The sequence below is a fragment of the Trichomonas vaginalis genome, chromosome I, assembly GCF_026262505.1.
Source record: "Trichomonas vaginalis G3 chromosome I, whole genome shotgun sequence".
Classification (NCBI taxonomy): domain Eukaryota; phylum Parabasalia; order Trichomonadida; family Trichomonadidae; genus Trichomonas; species Trichomonas vaginalis.
The window spans coordinates 17215977-17239600 of record NC_067203.1 but is presented as its reverse complement, the minus strand read 5'-3'; the positions used below and the strand labels follow the sequence as shown (position 1 = coordinate 17239600).

The 23624-nt window shown below is 35.1% G+C and overlaps 10 protein-coding genes and 5 pseudogenes across 15 annotated transcripts, besides 6 other annotated features; 13 read left to right on the top strand and 2 right to left on the bottom strand.

Moving 5' to 3' along the window:
* Positions 1 to 123: 123 nt before the first annotated feature.
* TVAGG3_1000900 (GTP binding) lies at positions 124 to 895 on the top strand (the record flags this gene model as incomplete). The annotated part of the gene is made up of 1 exon (XM_001328993.1): positions 131 to 838. The coding sequence occupies one exon, from the start codon at positions 131 to 133 to the stop codon at positions 836 to 838; it is 708 nt and encodes a 235-aa protein (XP_001329028.1).
* Positions 896 to 1195: 300 nt separating this feature from the next.
* On the top strand, positions 1196 to 2294 carry TVAGG3_1000890 (DNA replication; the record flags this gene model as incomplete). Its single annotated transcript, XM_001328994.1, has 1 exon — positions 1204 to 2181. One exon carries the CDS (start codon positions 1204 to 1206, stop codon positions 2179 to 2181), a length of 978 nt encoding a protein of 325 aa, XP_001329029.1.
* A 354-nt stretch (positions 2295 to 2648) lies between these two features.
* Positions 2649 to 2680: a mobile genetic element.
* Positions 2681 to 2836: 156 nt separating this feature from the next.
* Positions 2837 to 2869: a mobile genetic element.
* A 192-nt stretch (positions 2870 to 3061) lies between these two features.
* Positions 3062 to 5534, top strand: TVAGG3_1000860 (uncharacterized protein; the record flags this gene model as incomplete). The annotated part of the gene is made up of 1 exon (XM_001328995.1): positions 3399 to 5534. The coding sequence occupies one exon, from the start codon at positions 3399 to 3401 to the stop codon at positions 5532 to 5534; it is 2136 nt and encodes a 711-aa protein (XP_001329030.1).
* A 64-nt stretch (positions 5535 to 5598) lies between these two features.
* TVAGG3_1000850 (cohesin subunit Pds5) lies at positions 5599 to 9772 on the bottom strand (the record flags this gene model as incomplete). Its single annotated transcript, XM_001328996.2, has 1 exon — positions 6137 to 9760. The coding sequence occupies one exon, from the start codon at positions 9758 to 9760 to the stop codon at positions 6137 to 6139; it is 3624 nt and encodes a 1207-aa protein (XP_001329031.1).
* A 618-nt stretch (positions 9773 to 10390) lies between these two features.
* TVAGG3_1000840 lies at positions 10391 to 11208 on the top strand (annotated as a pseudogene). Its single transcript has one exon. A coding segment is annotated over exon 1 (818 nt).
* Positions 11209 to 11347: 139 nt separating this feature from the next.
* TVAGG3_1000830 (uncharacterized protein) lies at positions 11348 to 11710 on the top strand (the record flags this gene model as incomplete). The annotated part of the gene is made up of 1 exon (XM_001328997.1): positions 11348 to 11710. The coding sequence occupies one exon, from the start codon at positions 11348 to 11350 to the stop codon at positions 11708 to 11710; it is 363 nt and encodes a 120-aa protein (XP_001329032.1).
* An 18-nt stretch (positions 11711 to 11728) lies between these two features.
* Positions 11729 to 11971, top strand: TVAGG3_1000820 (serine threonine-protein phosphatase family; the record flags this gene model as incomplete). The annotated part of the gene is made up of 1 exon (XM_001328998.1): positions 11729 to 11971. The coding sequence occupies one exon, from the start codon at positions 11729 to 11731 to the stop codon at positions 11969 to 11971; it is 243 nt and encodes an 80-aa protein (XP_001329033.1).
* Positions 11972 to 11973: 2 nt separating this feature from the next.
* TVAGG3_1000810 (uncharacterized protein) lies at positions 11974 to 12822 on the bottom strand (the record flags this gene model as incomplete). The annotated part of the gene is made up of 1 exon (XM_001328999.1): positions 11974 to 12822. The coding sequence occupies one exon, from the start codon at positions 12820 to 12822 to the stop codon at positions 11974 to 11976; it is 849 nt and encodes a 282-aa protein (XP_001329034.1).
* Positions 12823 to 13390: 568 nt separating this feature from the next.
* Positions 13391 to 23624: part of a mobile genetic element that runs on past the window's edge.
* Positions 15398 to 15798, top strand: TVAGG3_1000800 (annotated as a pseudogene). Its single transcript has one exon. A coding segment is annotated over exon 1 (401 nt).
* Positions 15818 to 15972, top strand: TVAGG3_1000790 (uncharacterized protein; the record flags this gene model as incomplete). Its single annotated transcript, XM_051254303.1, has 1 exon — positions 15818 to 15972. A coding segment is annotated over one exon (155 nt), but the record flags the coding sequence as incomplete, so codon positions are not given.
* Positions 15992 to 16576, top strand: TVAGG3_1000780 (phage tail repeat-like family; the record flags this gene model as incomplete). The annotated part of the gene is made up of 1 exon (XM_051254302.1): positions 15992 to 16576. One exon carries the CDS (start codon positions 15992 to 15994, stop codon positions 16574 to 16576), a length of 585 nt encoding a protein of 194 aa, XP_051079876.1.
* On the top strand, positions 17359 to 19495 carry TVAGG3_1000770 (annotated as a pseudogene). The gene has a single exon. A coding segment is annotated over exon 1 (2137 nt).
* TVAGG3_1000760 (uncharacterized protein) lies at positions 19552 to 20412 on the top strand (the record flags this gene model as incomplete). Its single annotated transcript, XM_051254301.1, has 1 exon — positions 19552 to 20412. One exon carries the CDS (start codon positions 19552 to 19554, stop codon positions 20410 to 20412), a length of 861 nt encoding a protein of 286 aa, XP_051079875.1.
* On the top strand, positions 20722 to 21388 carry TVAGG3_1000750 (annotated as a pseudogene). Its single transcript has one exon. A coding segment is annotated over exon 1 (667 nt).
* Positions 22013 to 22725, top strand: TVAGG3_1000740 (annotated as a pseudogene). Its single transcript has one exon. A coding segment is annotated over exon 1 (713 nt).
* Positions 22864 to 22972: a mobile genetic element.
* Positions 23114 to 23222: a mobile genetic element.
* Positions 23343 to 23404: a mobile genetic element.

Here is a 23624-nt window from a genome sequence, read left to right as displayed (position 1 = left end):
ATGAATAATCGCATTTGCTCTACAAGCTAGTGATTTTTCTTTAATTATGAGAAATGGAATATAAAATGGTTTACGTTTTTTTGAAAAATTTTCTATCGTCCGCACGTTATTAATATTTTTACACGTTCATATGGGCTGTGTTAGTTCTCAAGCTACTGTTCCAATAGATGATATTATCATTTCAATCTTTGGTATAGATAATGCTGGTAAAACCTGTTTGTTACGTTCTCTTGCCGGCAATTTCGAATTTGACTGTGTACCAACTGTCGGTCTTGGCCAGGAGTCGTTTATGTACAATGATATCAAGCTCACAGTATATGATTTAGGTGGTAACGCCAAGTTTAGGTCAGTTTGGGAGCGTTTTTACGCTGCAACATGGGGATTTATTTGGGTCGTAGATGCAAGTGATGAAGCAAGAATCAATGAAAGCAAGGAAGCCTTACACAAGATGATTCAACACGAATTTCTCAAGACAAAGCCATTTATTGTCGTGGCCAACAAGCAAGATAAGGAAGGAGCCATCAAAGCCGCTGATTTGAAGAAGCGCTTAGACCTTCCAAAGAAAATCCAAGTCGTTGATGCAATTGTTACTCAACCAAATATAGAAGAAAAGAAACCTAACCCTGGTGTTAGCGCAGCCCTCGATCTACTCATCAATACAATCATCGCTGATTATCCTAAGCTTGCCTCAAAGAGACAAGTTGATCTTAAGAAACAAGAAGAAATTGATCAGCGCGAAAAGGAAGAAAAGAGAGCAAGAATCGAAAAGGCTCGCGCAGAACGTGAAGCGAAGGCAGCCGAAGAAGCAAAGCAGGCAGATGCAGCTCAAGCTCAATGAAATATTTTTATTTTATTATTGTGTTCACTGTTATAAATCATTATACATCTCTATTTGCATTTTGATTCGATTATTTCGGACTTTTATGTTGGCTATTAAAAAAAGAAATCAATTATTTCCCTGAAATTTCATCTAAAACTTTGGATTAGGTCAGATGGCGTAAATTTAGTCATTTTATGTAAATTTATTATATATAATAAAGGATTGAATAATAATTCAACATTCAAATGCTTAATTACATAGCTCTACTTGTAGAATAGACTTGGATCTATCTATAAGATTAAGAATTTTAATGATTGATCAAAAAAATCTAAAAGAGGAACTAAAAAAAAATTCTAAACTTCCTCATTTGGTAAAAAAAAAGAATGACTGCGCAAAACGTACTTCCTTGGGTAGAAAAATATCGTCCATCTAAGTTAGATGATGTCGTTAGCCATGAAGCATGCATTAGTACTATCAAGAAATTCATTGATAAGAACTGTTTACCGCATTTGTGTTTTCATGGACCTCCAGGTACCGGAAAAACAACAACAGCTATTGCAATCTCGCACCAACTCTACGGAAATGATACATCAATGTCAGTTTTAGAGTTAAACGCATCAGACGAGCGTGGTATTGATACTGTTAGAATGAGAATCAAAGATTTTGCAAGTTCAAGAAGCTTATTTGGTCCAAAGATCAAGCTTATTATCCTTGATGAGTCAGATGCTATGACTGGCGCTGCTCAAGCCGCTTTACGTAGAATCATGGAACAATTTACTTCAAATGTACGTTTCATTCTAATCTGCAACTACCCTGAGAAGCTCATCCCAGCGCTTCGTTCCAGGTGCACGGAATTCCGTTTCCAGCCTTTACCAGACGAAGATGCAGCCAAATTCCTTAGACACATTGCTGATGCAGAAAAGCTTAACATGGACGAAGGAGGTCTCAAAGCTCTGCTCAAACTTGGCATTGGCGATCTCCGTCGTTCTATTAATCTTATGCAGACAACATCTATGTCAAATACAAAAGATATTACAGAGGCAAACGTTTACAGATGCTCTGGATATCCGTTACCTGAAGATATGGCTAGAACTCTCGAACAATTAATTAATAAGCCATTAGATGAAGCCTTGAACACTTTAAACGACCAAGTATTCAACAACGGACTTTCCCTCCTCGATGTTATCCGTGAACTCCACAGCCAAGTCGTTTTGATGGAGTTTCCACCACTTGTTCTAGCAAATCTCATTGAAAGACTAGCCCAAATAGAAAGATGCTTGGCAGAAGGTTCTCCTGAGCGCGTACAATCAGCTGCAATTGCTGCTGCCTTCCAAATGCTTAGAATGGAAATTGAAGCTTAAAAGAACTGGCCAATTCAACCTCAAAAACTTATAATTCATAAAGATAATGTTAATGATTAAATTGTATATCTAAATTTGCAAAATCTGACTAAAAATATCAATCTCAATAAAAGACTTGCTAGTTCTTAATAAATCAATAGCTTGTTTAATGCTATATTCATTTTTTGTTTTCATATTATCACAATATAAAGAATTATAGAATTTCGCATGATCAAAATTTATTCAGTATTTGAAATTTTGTATTTTATATTTGTATTATATATAGAGAGTCTCCGATTCTTTCAAAATATTAAGTTATATTTTTTATGGTGAATCATAAAACTTGTAGTATGATTTGAGTTTTATGATTTCAAGTAAAGTAATTTTGACTTTTGGGCTTTTGAGAAAGGAGTATACCCAAATCTACCAGATTTCCCAAATTTTATTGGGGAAAAAGCATAGCTCTTTAATTCAATTTTGAGTGTAACTTAAGGGTGCACTTACCACTTTCTGACATGCTATGAAAAAAGCAATATATCTTTATTTTAATAAAAGAAAAGTATAGCAGCCATATTAGGTTATATAAAGAAATTTATATCTGCTTTCTCCTAACCAAAAATATTAACTTTTGACCTTAGAATATTGGGATTCAAATCTTGTGTGTCAAAAAAATTGAGAAAATGTCAGAAAGTGGTAAATGCGCCCTTAAAAAAATTAAATAGTTGTAAACTGTGTTTGAAATTTTTCAAGAATCAGCTCAAACATTGAAGAAATGAGTTTCATCATATGATGTGAAAATTATGTGAACAACGATTATTTTTGATTCAAATATTAATTCTATGTGGCAAATTTTTAAGGTTTCAAAAGATAGACTTTAATTTAGTTTCCTTAGTTTAATTTTCTTTTTAATTTGTAATCGATTTGATGAAAATGGTGTTGAATTTTCAGATGATTACAGCCGTTTAGTTCGTGCCCCTGCTGGATTAAGTGGTGATTTTGTAATTCCAACTTCAGTTGTTGAAATTTCAGGTGGAACTAATCAATTATCTAGTCCTTTCAAAGAGTGTCGTAGTAATCTCAAGTCTATTCGCTTTGATGTTTCTAGCAAAGTACAATATATTTGTAAATGGTGTTTTTCATATACATCACTCGAAAGAGTTGACATGGAACAGTGTACACAGTTAATGTCCTTAAATAACTCCGTTTTTTCTCATTGCACGAATTTAAAAAGCATTCAAATGCCTCCAAATATCAAGACAATTTGTGCAGGTTGCTTTTGTGAAGATTCAAATTTAGATTCAATAACTTTACCAGATACTGTGGAGACAATTGATGCATTTAGCTGGGAAGATGGTTCTGTCTTCTATTCAGCTTTAAAAGAAATCATTATTAAACGAACATCAAATCTAAAGAGAATTCTTGATGCCGCCTTTGAAAGCTCCATGATCACTTATATTTTCATTCCACAATACTTAACATCATTAGATGCTGGTTCATTCTTAAGATGCAGACAATTGTCAAGAATTGAAATTGATGAAAACAACCCAGTATATCAATCAGAAGGTTTAGTAATCTTTTCAGATAATAAAGCAACGATATATTGTGTTTCACCAAATTTAACAGATACTTTTGTCATTCCATCAACAATAACCAAGCTTTCAGCGTCATGCTTTCGTGGAGTGCCAATAACAAATATCATTCTACCTTCAACTCCAATATCTTTTTCGAGATATTGCTTAGGCGAAACCAAAATAACAAATTTCACGTTCCCAGAAACATCAACTGCAGTAGAAGAAAATATGTTTTCCAACAATATATATTTAAAATCAGTTGTTTTGGATGATAATATTGTTACAATATGTGCTTCTGCTTTTTCGCAATGTGAAAATTTAGAGAACATTAATCTTCCTCCAAAATTGACAACAATATTGAATTCTGCTTTCTTATATTGTTATAGTTTGAAGCAATTAACATTCCCTGCATCTCTAACAACTTTGGGAGAATCTGTATTCGGAAATTGTATTCTTAAAATAAATACATCACAAAATACTCACTTTTTATCTGTAGATGATATGTTATTTTCAAAAGAAAATACATTACTAACTGATTATTTTGGCCAAGATCCTGAAGCTTCCTTGAAAATTCATTCTCAATGCACTATCATTGGAACAGGAACATTTTCAGGGAAAAAATTGAAGAAACTGACATTTGATGGGAATTCATTGACAGAAATCAGAGAAAGTGCATTTTCAAGTTCAACATTAGTTGAGATAACATTGCCGAGCAGCTTGACAACACTTGGTTATAAATGTTTTGATTCATGCTATAAACTAACAACCGTAACATTCATGGGAAACAAAATCACATATATTCCAAATTATTGTTTCAGCAATTGTTTTATGCTAAGTGAATTTCAATTGCCATCATCAATAACTACCATTGGGGATTATGCATTCAGTAGTTGCTTCGGCATCAGTGATGTTGGATTCCAAAATACAGAAATAAGTATTCTCGGAATGTATAGTTTCACAATGAGTGGACTTAGCGCATTTGATGTTTCTCATTCTCTTTCAAAAGTTGGATTTGGATGTTTCGAATCAAGCTTATTAAATCACGTCGAAATTTCTGTTGAAAGTATTCCAGAACTTTGTTTCAACAACTGCACATTGTTGAATTATCTAGCATTGAATGATGGTATTTCTTCTATTGATGATAAATCATTTATGGATTGTATCGGTCTCACATCGCTCACAATTCCGAGCACAGTTGAAACAATTCGTTCATTTGCTTTCAAAGGCTGTACATCGTTGTCTATGATTACTCTGAGTTCAGGCAGCAGACTTCGAAATATCTATGGTGGTGCATTTTTCGACTGCGACAATCTTAACACAGTAAAATCGAACAGTGAGAACCATACTTACAACAATGGAGCGTTGACTGATGTCAATGAGACAATTCTGATCACATTTTTCCCATCAATTAGAATTACAACATTTATTGTTCCTGTTTCAATGAAGTCAATCGGAAACTATGCTTTCATGGGAAGCAAGTATTTGACTCGAGTTCTCTTCTATGGTGATCGGCTCATAGATATTGGATATATGTCATTCACGAATTGCACAAGTCTTTCTTTCTTATATATTCCTTCATCAAATCTTGCTACTATTTGGAAGGATGCGTTCACTGGTTGTACAAAACTTCGGAACTGTGGTTCTATTCAATGCATGAAAACCAAGCGAAGTAAGTTTACAGAACGTGGCATCCCAGATATTGCCTTTGTTGAGATTTGCCCAGAAAAAGAAGCATCATGCAAGCAGAATAGTTTTTCATCATTACCAGGTATATCTAGTATTGCTGTTTTTATTTTAATTTAAAAATTTCTATTATAAGTATTTTTTTTACATGCAAATACATATCATTTTATATTAAATTGATTATATTTAGAAGAAAATCAGTTGTAGTTCCCTTATATTCTAACAAATTCTTCATTTTATTAAATCTATTGCATTAAGTATCAAACTTTTTTCGGGATTGCTGAATTATTGATTTCTTTCAAATTTTAAATTCTTTTAAAAAATCAATAAAAACTTCTATAATATTTTTCTTTCATGATTTATTTGAAGCTTCATAAAAGTTATTTCTTGAAAAATAATGAAATCTATATAGGATTACTGAAAGCTTTTGATATATGAGATTACTTCAAATGATTCAATATTTCATTCGTGATCATGAGTCTAAGTATAAATTTTATAACATTAATTATTAAACTATTGGGGAAAAAAAGCAAACTCTATTTTAACAGTTTTGATATCGTGAATATATTTTAAATGATGATCCTTTGTAATCAAATTCTACTTGTAATGCATATACAAAGAGCTATTCACAAAGCAGTGGAATAAAAATTAAGAATAAAAAAAATGTTATTTTTTGTGTTAACTTTTACATAAAATTATTAATATTCAAATTTAGATTTTTCTCATTTCTTCGCATTACGTTTGGGTGATGCAGATGGTTTTCTCTTTGGTGATTTCTTTGGAGTTTCGTCCTCGGATTCACTCTTCTTTTCTTCCTCTATTTTCTTATTAGATTTCTTTTGTTTTCCTTTAGATTCTTTTTCTTCATCGTTTTTATTTGTTTTTCTTGATGTAGATTTCTTTTCTTCTTCTTCTTCTTCTTTCTTATTCTTAGGTCCTCTCTTTGTTGTGGACTTCTTTGTATGCTTCTCTTCTTCCTTATCAGATGATTTCTCATCATCAGAAGATTCTACTTGTTTCTTCTTTTTCGGCATTCTTTTCTTTGGTTTTTCATCTTCTTTTTCTGAATCACTTTCATCAGATGATTCTACTTGTTTCTTCTTATTCTGGCGTTTTGGAGAAGCAGATGGTTTTCTCTTTGGAGACTTCTTTGGCTTCTCTTCTTCGGACTCTGATTCTGAATCACTTTCTTGTTTCTTGTTCTGGCGTTTTGGAGAAGCAGATGGTTTTCTCTTTGGTGATTTCGGAGTTTCCTTTTCTTGTTTCTTCTTTGTTGGTGTCTTCTTTGTTGAATTAGATACCTTTCGCTTTGGTGTCTTTGCAACTTCTTTCTCTGATTCTGAAGAACTAGAAGAAGATCCAGAATCTGATGAATCTGAATCTGATGATGAATCTGAATCAGAAGTTGTCTTTGTTTCTTCTTTATCAGAATCAGAAGAAGCTTCAACTTTCTTTGGCTTCCTTCCGCGTTTCTTCTTTGGTTTTTCTGTTTCTTCTGTTGATTCTTCCTTATTTTCCTTCTCTTTGATATCCTTTCCGCGACGTTTCATTCTTGTTGTCCGTGCAGGACTCATTCCAGCATTCAAGACTTTGCTTGGTTTCGCAGGCGACTTGATAATATCGAAGTTCATTTTGAGAAGATCTGTTTTGATTCTATCGATATCTTCACATGGTTTGAAGTATCTTTGAGGAAGCAAAACTTCTCCCGGTGTCTGTGTTTGTGACCAACTCTTTCCGCCAACGATATCGAGAATAACACTGAGAGAAACATCAACAAGTTTGTTCATGTTTTCTGTGTAGTCTTCATCAATATCTTCTGCGTATTTCATGTGTCTCAAAACTTCCATGATTGACTCATAATTCGATGTTCCTTCAGTCAAAGGTTTCATGAAAGCTCTGATGTACAAAGCAAATGATTGGAATTTAGGAGCGTCTTTCTCGAAGTCCTGATGATGTGCTAAAATGTGAATAAGATATGGCAAAACGGTGATCGGTTTGACTTGTGATGACGCGTTTTTGTATTTCTTCATGATATCTCGTCTGAACTGGATTTGTTTCTTCAGATATTCTTCAGCCATTTTCACATTTGCTTTGACAGGATCTGTAGCGGAAAGCGCGAACAAAGAAAGGAATTGGATTGGCGTATGTGGATTATTCATTGCCAAATTCAATTGTTCAATGCAATGCTGTCTGACTTCTGGTTCAAATGATTGCATCAATGAAGCGAATTTTCTGAATGTCTCTGGCTTTGTTGCTTCATTGTACATGTCTGTGTTTTCGATTGACGTGCATTTCATGTAGGAATCAAATGTCTCTGAAGGGAATTTTTCTGACATTTTCTCATGGAAAGAAATGCATTTTTCTGGATCGAAACAACTGAATAACTTCAAAGCCCATGTAGCTTCTTCGCTGTCGAATTCTTCATAGTTTTCATTGATTTCGTCAACAATATCATCAGGAACAAGTCTTGCAACACCAATTCTAGCATAGAACTTGAGTTTTTCCAATTTCTCGTCCTTGGAAAACTTGATTTGCCTCAGAAGACTTTCATTTCCTTTCTTGAACAAAACAGAAAATGCTTCTAAAGCTTCGGATCTTTCACTTGTATTTGTAGCCTTTGCAAGTGCTTTAAGGACATCTGGGAGGCTAGGAATATCAAGCTTGTCGAGTTTGGTGAATACGGCAATGTCTGTTGGAGACATCCTCTTTGTCATGTCTGGAATTAATTCTTCGAAATCTGAATAAAAGATTTCTGCCATTTCTTTGGCAAATGTCGTGTTCTCCCATTCTAAAATATCATTTGGTAAGGCTGGCATAGGTTGGTAGTATCCTAAAAGTAAAATTGCCTGTTGTTCATTATCTAATTTTGATTTAAGATGTTTATAGAGGCGCTTTCTCTGTTTGAAGTCGAGGGCACTCTCAAAGAACTTGGGACTGTGCTTAATGGCCTTCTTAATGACTTGTACTGGGACAAATTGTTCGATTTGTTCTTTCATCTCTTTGTCTTTGTATCTTTGGGCCAAACTTCTGAAGATATTCGTATGCTTGAGCATTAACAATAATGGTCTTCTATCTTCGATGCCTTCAAGGATCTGATCTAATTTTCTATGTTCAATGAAAACGGAAAATGCTGTTAAAGGAACTGTTTTGTCGGATGGATACAATTGTAATACGGATTCTTCAAGCCATTTGTATTCTTCTGGATCCTTTGCGTATAATTCCAATAATAAATTCAAAGTCTTTGAACGAACGGATGGATCATTGTCTCTGACACGTGTTGCAACATCTTTGATGTCCATCTTGATCTCATTGAACTTCATTTTAGCAATTCCTTTGACAGTTGCTAATCTGACCTTAGAAGAAGGATCATTGATGGCCATTTTGATGGCATCCCAGATCTTTGTAATAAGGGATTCTGGTGTGAACTCTGGAACTTTGAAATCTTTGATGTTGTGTAAAATTGTGAAGCAGAATTGAATAACGAGTAAGCGAATCTCCTCCATTTCATCACGATTGCGGCCAATGATGGCAAGGAAGTAATCTACTGTTGCCTTTGTGATCTTCTGATGTGACAATGTTTTGGTAAATAATTTAACTGCAGCGCTACGTGTTGTTTTGTCTTCAGAAATGACATCACCGCGAAGGGAACCGTATAATTCTTCGGGTTGGACTTCGAGAATCTCTGAAACTTTGGCTGTTGCGTCAATTGCTTCAGCTCCTGAAAGAATTGAACGGATACTTGCCAATATTTCGTTCTGCTTTTGTGTAGAGATTGTTTTGATGATATCCTTTGCCTTCTCATTAGAAAGATGTTCAAGAATTTCTTGAATAACTTGTAAAGGAATTCTATCTGTAGCGTTGATAAGGTGTTTGAGGGATACCAATGAAGCCTTGCAATCTAACTCGGATAATGCGTCGAAAATTTCTGAGATAGATGTCGATTCGTGAGGAAGAACGAAGAAATTAATTTCGTTAGCGATGGTAATAAGGTTTTCGATCTCTTCGGCGTCCTTTTCTTCGATCTGTGGGAGAGCCTGAGCCATTAAATGGTATAATCTTGGTAAGTGGCCCGAATCTTCATCAAATATTGGGAAATTAGGTGCTGTTAAATTGAATGCGTAAAGGAATGCTCTTGTTAAGTCGACCTGCTGCTCTGGAACGTGAGTTGCCATGATATCTTCTGTTTCTATGAGGTAAGACATTGTTGGTCTTAATGTTTCAAGAGAAAACGGTGCTTGTTGCTTGCTTAGGAATGTTGCGAGGTTTTCAATGTTAGTAGTGAGCTTGGCACTGTCCAGCTCTGGATCAAAGAGCTCTAGTGCTAGAACTTCTTTCGCTGCCTTCATTGAATTTTGGCGGGAAAATTAAGTATCCAGTGAAATATGGCGGGGAAAAATACCATCAGAAATTAATTGGATTTTTAGATGCTACATAGTTCAAAATGAGTAATTGTCAGAGTCAATTCAAACTTTAGTCATAAATTGCATTCAAGAAAAATCTTGGAGAGAGATATTTTCAGGTACAGAGCAAATCAACATCTTGCTATATGAATGAAAAGATATTTCTTTAACCAACTATGGAATTGGTCATAAATTGAAGAAATAAAAATGAGATATCTTTATATTTTCTCATTATGTTCTTCACATGTTAGTTTATATGTATTTTCAATTATTTGCTGTGTTTCAACGAGAATTTTATTGAAATAACAAGAATTTGTATCGAAAATTTCGATATTCACTATATTAAAATAGAAATTTATTTCATTTATCGCTCATATATTGGATATTTAGGCTCTGTGATGATATTTAGGAATTTGATTCTGATTTCGAAAATTGGCAAACAAAACAAAAATGACATATTATAAAAAAAAAAAAAAAGTATTGGGGCTTCCAGGCACTTCGTGCCCTCTAGCCCCGAAGATGTTTTGTCACTTCTCTGTCACTTTTCAGGGTAAAAACATTTTTATTGTATATAAAATGAATTTTACAAAACCACCGTTACCCTTCTTTGGAAATAAGAGTAGATGTAAAGATATTCTATTGAGAGAACTTAAGAAACTACCGAATGGTCTAACATTTGTAGATTTGTTCGGTGGAAGTTTCTATATATCTCATTTGTGCCATACTGTATTTCCTGACTCAAAGATTATATGCAATGACTTCGACAACTATATGAACCGTCTCAAACATATACCAGACAAAACAAAATATTGAAAGAGTTAAAAGAAAAGATACCTATAGGTAAGATGGAACGTATACCATTAGATAAGAAAAATACTGTCAGAGAGGTTTTGAAAAAAGCAGAGTATATTGACTGGGATAGTATATCTTCTAGACTATTGTATAGTGGTTCTATAAGAGTTCATGACATTGAAACACTTATGTCAAACGTTTTATATCTTAACTATACAAAGGTTTTCAAAGAGAACATAGAAAAATATACTGAGGGTATAGAGTTTGTGAGATGTCGTTGGACAGAGTTGTATGAAAAATATAAAAACAAGGAAAATGTTTTCTTTATAGTAGACCCGCCGTTCTTTAACACATACGATTTTCAATACCAAGCAGACTGGACTTTGAGAGACTCTTTAGAAACTTTAGACGTTTTACATAACCATCCATGCTTTTACTTTACATCCGATAAAAGTGGTTTGGAAACCGTTATGAGATGGTTAGAGGATATACATGACTATGATTTTAGATACGATAAGATAGAATATGAGAGAGGTCCTATAAACCGGAAAAAGTGTCATAACAAAGAAATTTTATTGGTAACTAAATGTGGTTTGAAATAGGACTACTTGTTTTAGGTTTTTTCCATTGTGTCATTTACTTATTTGACGTGGCAGAAAGATATAGAGAATATGAAGATGAACCAATACCAGCAAATGTTCAGCATATGTACTCGTAAGAGATATTTTTATCTAATATTAAATGGACGCACAGAACTTAGCGAATGCACAGCAACCTGGACAACCAAACCCAGAGAATATTCCAAATGAAGTTAGAATACAAACTGCAATGGCAAACTATGGTCAAGTGCCAACAGATGTACAAATGCAAACTGCCATGTCAAATGACGCTGCGTTAGGCTTACCACCATGGTATGCAAATATGAGATGGAAAGAGTTTTATACAAACCCTGAAGTGGGATATAAACAACTCTATGCAGATGACGCGAACACAGGAGTTGACCCAGACTATGTTTTCTACCAGAGGAGAAATAGAATGTATGAGCTCCAGTTAAAAAATGCTATGGAACTCAACAGGAAACGTAAGAGACTAGGTGGACATTAGATTTTTACATATAGTAAAATGGGTTTCTTTGGAAGAATAGGAAACTTCTTTCGAAATGTTGGAAGAGGTATATGGAATGGAATAAAATCTGTCGGAAGAGGAATTTGGAACGGAGTCAAAAATATTGGTAAAAGAGTAGGTCAGTTCGTTGGTATTATACCTAAAGACCCTGAACCAGAAGAACAAGCTCCTGTTATACAACAGCCTGAACCTGCACCACAGTCAAGTTGGCAACCAAATCCAACACCTCAACCGTATTAAAATTATATTTTTACCGTTCGATAGTAGTTGTATATGAGACTAAGTTCTAAGTAAAACGCATGGTATAATGGAACTATTCTCTTTCTTCCATCTGTTGTAAACCATACTTGAAAGTCTGAAATACTTCCACTCGGTGGTTCATATAGCTTTGTAGGTTTTTCGTAAAAGTCATTTGCCAAGCATAAAAAAGAGTTTTGTGCACCAGAAAATGAAGCATGAACTATAATAGCATCTGAGTCGAAAACATTTTCATATGTTCCATTAGGGTTTTCGACTTCATAAAAGTTCGGGTGTACTGGATATTCTGCAGGCTGATTTAACATCCTCAAAAATCTATACCATGCCAAGTTGTTATATTTTATAGAAATATAAACGTCTTCTCCAAGGTCTTCTATTCTATTGATTTTAACAGTTGCATTTTTCCTGTCATATAAAATATCGAGATGGTACTCTCCTTCGTCAATGTTGTACTGTTTTGCATATTCGAGATAGATATCGTTTATTTTTTCTTGAAAAGCTTGAAGAGTTGTTTCTAAGTTTACAAGCAAACTAACTTGTAAAAGTTTTCCCTGTACAAATTTCTCATACGTACGTTTTTCTTTGTTATAGTATCGAACTTCAAAACCGACCGTAAATGGGAAACCATGTATGGCTTCTGAAATGAACTTCATTCTACGAAAGCCAATGGCTTTTGTGACGGATGGGTCTCTTAACCATCTTAGTGGGTAGTCAAAACGATAGCCTTCATGCTTTACGGTCTCTGTCTCAAACTTTTGACCGACATTCGTAAAAAGTTCATCTAATGGTTTAGTTGTAGCAACTCTTGAATTTTCTTTTTCTATTGAAAGCATATTTTATCTAGAATAAAAATGTCGAATGAAACAGCGTCTATGAGAGAAATACAACACAACCGACAACTCATTTTGCAAGCTCTAAATAAGAACACAACAAACTTTTCAAACTATTCTAAGATATCTGAGTCATTGAAAGAAGGAAACTTAAAACTGACATTAAACCCAATGACAGACGAGTTTCTGTTTCAAGACAATAAGAACCATACTGTTTGTATAAATCCAACAAAAGGAACTTTAAACGAGAAACCTATAAAAGAACTTCTTTTGAAAGCAGATGTTGACAACAAAGCTGACAAAGAGTATGTCATTGAAAAAGTTCAAGAAGAACATGACAGAGCAGATGCAACATATGCAACGAAAGAACATACTCATCCTGAACTAGCAGACAAAACATATGTTGACAATAAAATGTCAAGTGAAGTGACAAGAGCTGAAAACGAATATTCTAAAAAGACTCATATACATACCATTGCAAATATTACAAACTTACAAGAAACCTTAAACAGGAAAAGTGACGTTGGACATACACATTCTATATCTGAAATAACAGACTTAAACGTTAGCCTTGAAAAGAAAGCTGACAAAACATATGTCAACAGTGAGTTAGAGGAGAAGGTAGATAAGGGACTTATGGCTAGTGTGTTAGTGAAGAAGGCAGATAAGGAATATGTGGATGAAAAAGACAATGAAATTAAAGAAAGGGTTGAATGGTACCATGAACGGACAACAAAGATTTTAAAAACTAAAGCCGATACAGGATGGGTTTCAGGATGTTTAGACCTTAAAGCAGATAAGAACCATACACATACCATTGCAAATATTACAAACTTACAAGAAACCTTAAACAGGAAAAGTGACGTTGGACATACACATACCATTGCAAATATTACAAACTTACAAGAAACCTTAAACAGGAAAAGTGACGTTGGACATACACATAACTTCTTCTCAACTGTTGGTATAGAAAGTATTTTAGGAACGATTGAAGAAACTGGTGGGGGTGGATTATATTTTAAACCTCCTAACTTTCCAGAAGGTTTAACATCGGATAAAGACATTAGATGTAGAAATGTCTATGTCATGGAGGATGAAAACAAAGTTAAATTCACTGCTCAAGATTTATATGATAAGCTGACAAAACAGAGCTTCAAACGTTAAAGACAGAAATACTTCAAACACTATATCCTATAGGTTCTATTTACACGTCAATGAACTCTACCAGACCAGAAGTAGTACTTGGTCTCGGAACTTGGACTCAAATAGTCGACAGGTTTTTGTATTGTGCAAACTCTTCAAAGGAAACAGGTGGAAGTAAAACGATTTCAGGTGAAAACTTACCTGCGCACAGTCACTACATAGATTTAAGTACATCTCAAGCAGGTTGGCATAAGCATAGATTTTGGGATTGGTCAGCAATGAAAAAAGGTAAAGGATATGATGTTAAAGACGACGTTCAGTTTGCTATAAATTGTTTCTGGGTAGCACACAGGGAGAAGGAAACCATACACATCGCGTTTCAGGGTATACGCAAACAACGGGACAAAGTAAAGACTACATGCCACCTTACATGACAGTTTACGCATGGTATAGAAATGCTTAGTCGTCATTTTCAACTTCTTTAGCATATTCGTCAGGAGTTGTCTTATATTTGTTAGGAACTGTCTTTGAAAGTATACCACCTTGAACTTTGACAAGTTTGAAACGAGGTCTGACAATAGTAGTTTTATCTTCTGCTTGCAGTCTGTACATTTTGCCATGTTTGCCTAAAACTTCATAATATTCTCTTGTATACTTTCTTCTATTTTTACGAACACGAATGTGAGTACCTGTCGAGTTCCCATTGTTGTCATAGTCAATAGTATTTTCATATGGGTCGCGTTTAGGTATTTCTATTTTTACTTTGTCACCTTTCTGAAGTTTGAAGCCCGGCATTCTTTCTTGTTTGTCTCTTTTGACTAAACTATTAAATATATAGTCTTTCTCTAAGTCGGGGTTGTTTTTCATTTCTTCAGGGGAGTGGTTTCCCAAACCTTTTTGTTTACGGGTATTGTAAATATTTAAAACTTGTCTCATCTTTGCCATGGAGAAGTGTCTATATTTGTCGTCATATGACATTTCATCTACCTCACCACCTTGTGGTTGGTTTAAGTCTCTTAAGATTTTTATACAACTGTCAATGACACCAAGAGCAGAATGGTTTTGGTCGACAATGAAATATTGGTTTACATTTTTTGAACGCAGATAGTTTTTAATATCGTCTGATTTGAAAGAACTTTCACAGTCAGATGTCAGTTTTGTTGGATGGTATTTGTCAACGAATATTGTCAAAGCAGTTTTCACATCTAAAATATTTTTGGACCATAATGGTATGGCTTCACAGTATCTTGTGTTTTGACCGACAAATATTAGCCAATATGGTGGTCCATCTTCTCTATATCTCGGAATGTTTTCCAAGATATCCATAAACCAAGCATTTGGTGTTGAACTAAAGATTTTTACCATGAGTGCTTTCTTTGTTGCTTTAGAAACATACGGGTCCTTGTTTGAATTCGTCATTTTTAACCCATAAGAAATGGGTTTATTTGGCGCATTAGCAGGAGTCGCATCCAGATTTTTACCCGCAGTGGGAACACTAGCCAGAGGTGCATTTGGAATTGGAAGGAAGATTTTGAGTACTTAGGTATACTGAAAGAGAAAGCACAACCTATTATACAAACCGTACAGAAAGGTTGGGATGTAGCACGAGATGCAGCAAATCTTATTCCAAATCCTGAAACAAGAGGAAAAGTTCAAGGATGGATGGACAATGTAGGAAGACAAGCAGGAAACTACTATAACAAAGCAAATGACTACTATAACCAAGCAGGGCACTACATGGACCAAGGTGAAAGATTCTTTAACAGAGGATATAACCATGCACAACAGTGGGTAAACAACAACCAACCTCAACCGCCTCAAACGTGGGGAATGTAAATTTTTTTACTGAGATGAAATGAACAATACAGCATTGAGACAAATGGGCTCAAGATGGCTTTGTCGGCTTCCAGCAGTTACACAACCACGTGTTTGTCAAGTTCTTCCTATACCTCAGGAAGTTTTAGACCGACTTAAAAAACCTAAACAACCAGTTGAAAAAAACCAAACTAAAATTTTTTACTGAGATGAAATGACCGAAGAAGTTGAAACGGTAGATTTGACACCACAAACAAAAAGTTCAGAACCATTGTCAAAACCTGTCAAAGAACTTACAGATGAAGAGAAAAATTCAATAATAGAAAGTGCCAGGTCTGGAAATACAAACCCTAACTACAAAGTCACTTTTCATAAAAATGGAACGGCAAGTATCTCAAAAAAGAAACAGACTCTCACAAATAAAATATTGAAGTCTGAAGGAGCTTTCGAGACAACAGATGGAAAAGTTTACTTCACTGACCAACAGTTCATTATAGAACATCTCATTGACTTAGAGTCGAAATATTCTAAACTTTACAACAAACACAAAAAGTTGAAAGGAAAACAAAAACAAATGGCATATGATATTTATGAAGATGTTGACGACACAACTGTTCCAGCAAGTGAGGTAAAGTCAGATGAACCGAAAAGTGACGAAAAACCAATAGAAGAAGAGAAACCAAAAACTGAAGATAAACCAAAACCAAAGTTTAGTCTGGAGACTAAAACAAGTCAACCTTCATTAGCTGGTATGGGTTGGCGTCAAAGACTTATGGTAGCCGGTGGTTATGTAAAGTAAAGAAAAAAACATTTTTTTATTTTATTTGAAATGTACGCTGAGTTTGTTGGAGAAGACCGTTGGGAAACTTGTTTGTTAGATGAGAAATATGAAATGGCATACCATTTAAAACAAAACATTTTTTTCAAAAAAACATTTTTTTATTTTATTTGAAATGTACGCTGAGTTTGTTGGAGAAGACCGTTGGGAAACTTGTTTGTTAGATGAGAAATATGAAATTCACTGTTGTGAGTCATTTGAAGTCAGAAAAAAAGAGACAAAAAGAGTTTTAAGCGAATGTGAGCGAAATGACGGATATGCTATGATGAGGATGAGTGGGAAACGCTATTTAAAACATGTTGTATTGCAACTCATTTTATACCGAATCCTAACAATTTACCTTTTGTAGACCATATAACCGTATAAGAAACGACAATAGACTTGAAAACTTGCGTTGGGTCACTCGTTCTGAAAACAATAAGAACATAGGCAAATTTGGAGATATTGTATTCGAATTTGTCGACGAACTAGAAGATGAAACAATTGAAATTACAGACTATGGCGAGCATACGTTTGAGTTTTTACTACTATAGCGAAGAACAAGACTCTTTCTACTTTTATACCGGCGTAAACTATAGGAAATTACAAGTATATTTTACTAAGGATGGCTATGCTCATGTAAACGCTAGAGATACAGATGGAAAATGCGTTCATATACTTCTTAACAAATTCAAGAAGCTATATGGCATACCATTTTAAAACAGTATATTTTTTTATTTTTATAAAAAATGCCCCCATATAGAATGGATAGAAAATCTGCTAGAATAAAAGCAGAGTTAGAAAGATATGGTTGGAGAGTTTCAAAGAAGTTTAAATATAGGAAGGGAAGACCCATAAAAGTCTATGACAAACTGTCTGGTCTTCGCTACGAAATGGACTTAGAAACAGCACGCGCAAATTATCCAAACAGATTAGAGAGGTTAGAAGAAGAGCGTCTTATGGACATGCCTTTCGATGTTAATGACCGCAAAGTTGAAGGACACGACGGCTTTGCAGATTCTACTGGAAACATGACGAACAATTGCATCCTTTGAGAAGGAAAAAAGGAAAAGGTGAAGACGCACATGCTCCCATGGAAAGAACAAGATATGCATATGAGAAGTATCGTGAGGTTAGAAGTAAAATTACTTCTGGTCGAACCTTTACAGTAAACTTTGACGATGGAAAGAACAAAGAAGGCTTCATGGGAGTACTTGCTGCCATACAAGACGGAAATAAGAAAGGATACAATCTCAGACTAACCGTAACAGATTTAGATGGTCATATATACTATGCGCATGGCAATGTCACAACAGCCGCACAACTTCTTGACGCTTTCAAGACTACAAAGAGAGAACAAATGTTTGACTCCGACTCAGATATTTTGAATGCGATTGAAGGAATTGCAAGCGTGAAGTTCGAATGGTACCAACCCAACCCTCAAGCAGTCAGACAACATGCTGGATACTTCCCGTTCAGAAATAAGTCTGACATTGACTTAACCAGGTATGGAATTTACAATTCAATTGAAAAAATTGTCAATGAACCTTGTATTCTTACATGTCTCAGGAACTCTGGTCTTGTTTCAGATGAGAAGATGAAGTACCTTGAGTCATGTGTGAAAACAAGGTACATTCTCAGAAGTCAATTGACAAAAATTGCACCGTTGGCAAATGTGAATATCCGAGTCAACATTCCGACTGAGAAAGGTTCTTCACATGATGAGTATGTTGTTGACAAAGACTTACCATGGTTGAAGATTGTAATTGTCCACAACCACTTCATGTTGAACGAAAGTCTTACAAACCCATTGTTCGGAAAAGGCAAATGCAACATTGTCAGAGCTGTTAACATTCTTTTCGAGAAAGGCTTGTTGGAACCAATTCCAGATGACAAGCTGACAGAAACTTTTGTACCAAAAGACGAAACAAACTTTTCATTGTTGGTAAGACCAAAAGTTGTTCCAGACAAAGTTCTAGCACAAAAGAAGTACAAGTTCCAAAAGGAGTTGGATTGTTCGGATACCAACCTGAACCAGAAGAACTTCCAATGAGGTTGCAAGAACTTCAAGATGCTATAAACAAACTTCCATTGAGGCATCCAATCGACGTCAAATTGTATTGGAGAGCTTCTGAGTTAGGTCAGAAAGTTTTATATGAAACAGGTTGCTTCGACGATGTTTATGAGATAACAGGAGAAGTTTCTCAGAAGATAAGAGACTCACTTGAATTTCCACGAACTGGACCCATTGGTTGCGATAAGTTCGACTCATACGAAAAAATATACTATGTCGACCTTAACGCTGCGTACATGAGGTTTGTCGAATATATTCCGACTGGAATTCCAAACGAAGATGGTGAGTTCCCGGGAAGGAACTATACAGTTGGAAAAGTCATACAACAACTGTATGATATTAGGAAAGCTTCAAACCCCAAACTTGCAATGACACTCAAATTGCTTATGAATTCGACATGGGGGTATTCCATTAAAAAACCTCAAAAGATGAAGAGTAAACACTATGAGAAGGTCGACAACTTTGTTGAAAGGTTCTCCCCTTTTGTTTTGAAATACGAGTTCACCGAAGGTCAAAATGGCTTAGTAACCACAGTAAAACCTATTGTCGAACATTGGTCCTACCCTCAGTTCGCAAAGGCAGTCCTTGACAACTACAACAAATTCTTCTCCGATGTTAAATCCAAAGTGAAGGTATACTATGAGAACATCGATGCGCTCATGACGAACGAAGAAGGGTACAACAAACTCATTGAAATGGGAATGGTCGGTGAAAAGATGGGCTGTTTTAAGCTAGACAAGGTATTTTCCGAAGTTCATGTTCTCTCCAAGCGTAAGTACTGGGCCATACTTGAAGACGGCACAGAAATAAAACATTGCATGAAATAAAAAATTGCATACCATTTTAAAACGTTTTTAAAACAGTATATTTTTACATATATAAAATGCTTCAGGTTGAAAAACAAAGAACAAAAGTAGCAGATACAAAACCGTTAGACTATATCTTTACAAACGCTGGTAGGAATATATCAGATGAAGAAATTTCATCCGGAGCTTACAGGTTTGACTATCCAATTCGTTGGCTTCAAAGTCCTTCAGATGCAAAGGCAATAGGATTTAGAAGAGTTTTGTTTTCAAATAGAACTAACGCGTTTATGTTTGCAGTATATTTTCATGGGCAGTATAAAGGCTCTGACGGTCTAATAGAAAAATTTGACGAAATGAAAATCTTTACAATTCGTTCAGACGAAAGTCTTGAAAAAACTCTAAATGACTTTCAAACTCAAATAAACAAATACTACTGGGAATTTCAAGAAAAATACCACTCTTTACTAAATGGAACATACTATCTAAAACTAGAATACGATAAGATGAACTCCACCGTTTCATTTCAAAAGATTGAAATTAACCCTCCAAGAGATACAGAGTTTTTATATTGGGGAGTAGACAGACGTTCTTGGGCGCAATTTCTTCGGTTACTAAACCAGAACGAACCATTGCCACCAGATGGTCCATTTAAATTTGTACTTCCACCAGCAGATTTGACAGTTTATAAAAACGTGTTTGACCCTCAAAATGTCATGTGTCATGCAAGTTTCAGTTCAAGCAACAACAGTTTTCTTTGTATCGGTAAGGACTTTTATGACTTTGCTTCTAAATTCTACGAACCACCTAGTAACAGTTTCTCTGACTTTCAAGTCTGGTTCACAACAAACGGTGTGCAGCATATTATACCATTGTACTATGACTTTTATCTCGAATTGTCTTTCATATACAACTACGGAAAAGTGCTGAAAAAGTATTGAAAAATATATTTTAGATCTCACCAGGTCACCAGGTCCCTCGGTCCCTCGGTCCCTCGGTCATTTTAACTTCTCTGAAAAAGTGTGACAACATGACATTTTGACAACAACACAGGAGATAGACTTCATCGTATTCTTTCACCCGTTGAATTTTGTATAAAAAAGCAACCGCCGGAATTCCGGCGGTTGGTATATTCTTCACAAAATGCTTGTTTTGAGGTCGAGCCACAAACGAATGTCCGACGGTTAAGCCACAAACGAATGTCCGACGGTTAAGCCAAAAATATTTTTTATTTTTATTGTAAGAACAGTATGACAGTCGAAGCAAAAACGTTCACGAACAAATCTAATGGCGAAACATTCACAAAAGGCACCTATAACGGTATTGAAGTCTTACGTAGAGACAAGGATGGTTATATAAATGCAACAAAGATGTGTCAGCAGTTTAGGAAAGACTTTAGAAGGTTGTTGGAAAATAAGTCTTGGGAAGAGTATTTTAAGGCATTTTGTGAAGAATATACCAACCCGCGGAATTCCGCGGGTTGCTTTTTATACACAGTTCATGCAGGAATTCCCGATGAAATCAAACAGGTTAGAGGAACGTATGTAGACCCAAGACTTGTAAACTATATAGCAATGTGGGCTTCTCCAAAATATTGCATAGCAGTTGGAAAAATTATGGACTCCATAGACAAGAAAGTTCATGAGAAATTAGATGAAGAAGAACTTGAAGATACAGTAGAGAATGCAAAACCTTTGTTTGAAGAAGAAGTTAGAAAAATGCATGAAAAACAAATAGAACATGAACGTGAGATATGTTCTGGTTATAGAGACTCTCCATACGAACTAGACCAATGGGAACAAGAAGATTTAAAGAGAGAATTTAGAGAATATGAACTCGCTAAAATTTCATTAGAAGCTGCAGAAGAGAGGTTAAAAGTTTGGGGTCCTTTTGTACAAAAATATTGTGAGTAAATGAACCATTTTATTTTTATTGAATTCAGCAAAAATATATTTTAGGCGAACCAGGTCCCTCGGTCCCTCGGTCCCTCGGTCAACTAACATCTTTTTGAAAATGGTGACAACATGACATTTTGACAACAACACAGGAGATAGATTTCTTCGTCAATGTTTTGTTGAGACTTTCATCGTCAATGTTTTGTATAAAAAGCAACCCGCGGAATTCCGGCGGTTGGTATATTCTTCACGAAATGCTTGTTTTGTTGAGACTTTCATCGTAAATGTTTTGTATAAAAAGCAACCCGCGGAATTCCGGCGGTTGGTATATTCTTCATGAAATGCTTGTTTTGAGGTCGAGCCACTTTTGGCCCACCGTAGAAAACACACAAAACTCTTGAATTCGGCAAAAATATATTTTAGTTTTTTTTAAAAAAAAATATTTTTTATTTTTATTGTAAGAACATGTCAGCAACAACTTCACCAAACTCGTTAGTCATGAACCCAACTTCAATGTTAGTAGAGATGAAAAGCTTCATTCCTTCTTCATATACTTTCGAAACAGAAATCCAGAAGATAAAGCAAGAACTTCTCCAAGGAGATTTAAACTGTAGTGCGAAAGATGAAACAAATGAACAGTATCTTTATGAAATGCAGGATATTATTGACCATCTACCTAAACTTCCTGAAATACAACAACAAAAGCTCACTATTCCTGAATTCGATGAAATAGAAGTGAAACCAACTGACTCAGTAGAAATAAAGAAGTTCATACGAAAGGTAAACTATGAGTTTCTTGGATTTCATTGCAACCACAAAGACTGCGATATGGTATATTTCATTGACATATACAAATCTGAAGAGTTTAAGACCTACGACAACTTTGTTTCGTTAGTTGCAAAATGTGTATGGCAGATAAGAGATAAAGATAGAAGAGGTAAAGTATGGAACGAACAGATAAAACCAGCAACTTTTGAGTTAAAGAAAACCATCTACGCCTTAGTCATACTTGCAGGTAAGGTTTCAATGTACAATGCAAAAATGAACCCACAATGTTCAAAATGTAAAGCAGCAACAAGGAAATATAACTACTCCGTCAAAGAGATAGAACGTATGAGAAAAGACTATACTGACTTAAAGAAAGAAGCAGAGAAACCAGCAGAAGATAAAATGGACATGTTGACATTTCTGAACAAAAACTATCCAACTGCTAACGATTTCCTTCTTTCAGATGTCAAGAAGAAATATAAAGAAACTTTCGGTATCGTTAAAACTTTTGATATCCTTCGTGAAGAAATAGAAGCTACAAAACTGTTTAAAGTCATGAACCATTCTTATATACGAAAAAAAGAGATCTGACATTGTGTCAGATCTCAGTAAAAGTGACATTTACATGTCAAAAAAATAGAATGAGTTTAAGTAATTAAAATTGAGGGTGAGAGTAGTATTGTATGAAATAATATCTCTCACCCTCCAATTCATCCTATGGCGCCGAAAAAATTTTGGTGAAATGCGACCACATTTCACCAAAATTTCTCGGCGCCATATAGAGAACTAGAGCCTGTGAGGTACTGATACTATCCATGTACCTCGCAGGCTCTAGTTCCAAGCCAAAATGGCTAAAAATTGCCCGCAATTGTTCACATTGCGGGCAATTTTTAGCCATTTTGGCTGGGAATTGGAGGGTGAGAGTAGTATTGTATGAAATAATATCTCTCACCCTCCAATTCATCCTATGGCGCCGAAAAAATTTTGGTGAAATGCGACCACATTTCACCAAAATTTCTCGGCGCCATATAGAGAACTAGAGCCTGTGAGGTACTGATACTATCCATGTACCTCGCAGGCTCTAGTTCCAAGCCAAAATGGCTAAAAATTGCCCGCAATTGTTCACATTCCCATCTTTTGTTGGTAAGACGAAGAATATGAAATAAATTATGAAGAAGATAATGATGAATAAAATATCACTTTTTATATTTTTGACACGTAAAGTTGTCACTTTTCTGTCAAACCGTTTTTATCGTTTTCGTATATAACACCATCACAACATATACCATGTAAAACGCTTGTGAAACTTTATGGTAGAAATATATTTTTGTCTGATTTACGCTCATTGACGATGAAATTCATGACAAAACATTTACGATGAAGTATATTTCCTGTGTTGTTGTCAAAATGTCATGTTGTCACACTTTTTCAGAGAAGTTCATTTGACCGAGGGACCGAGGGACCGAGGGACCTGGTCGCCTAAAATATAT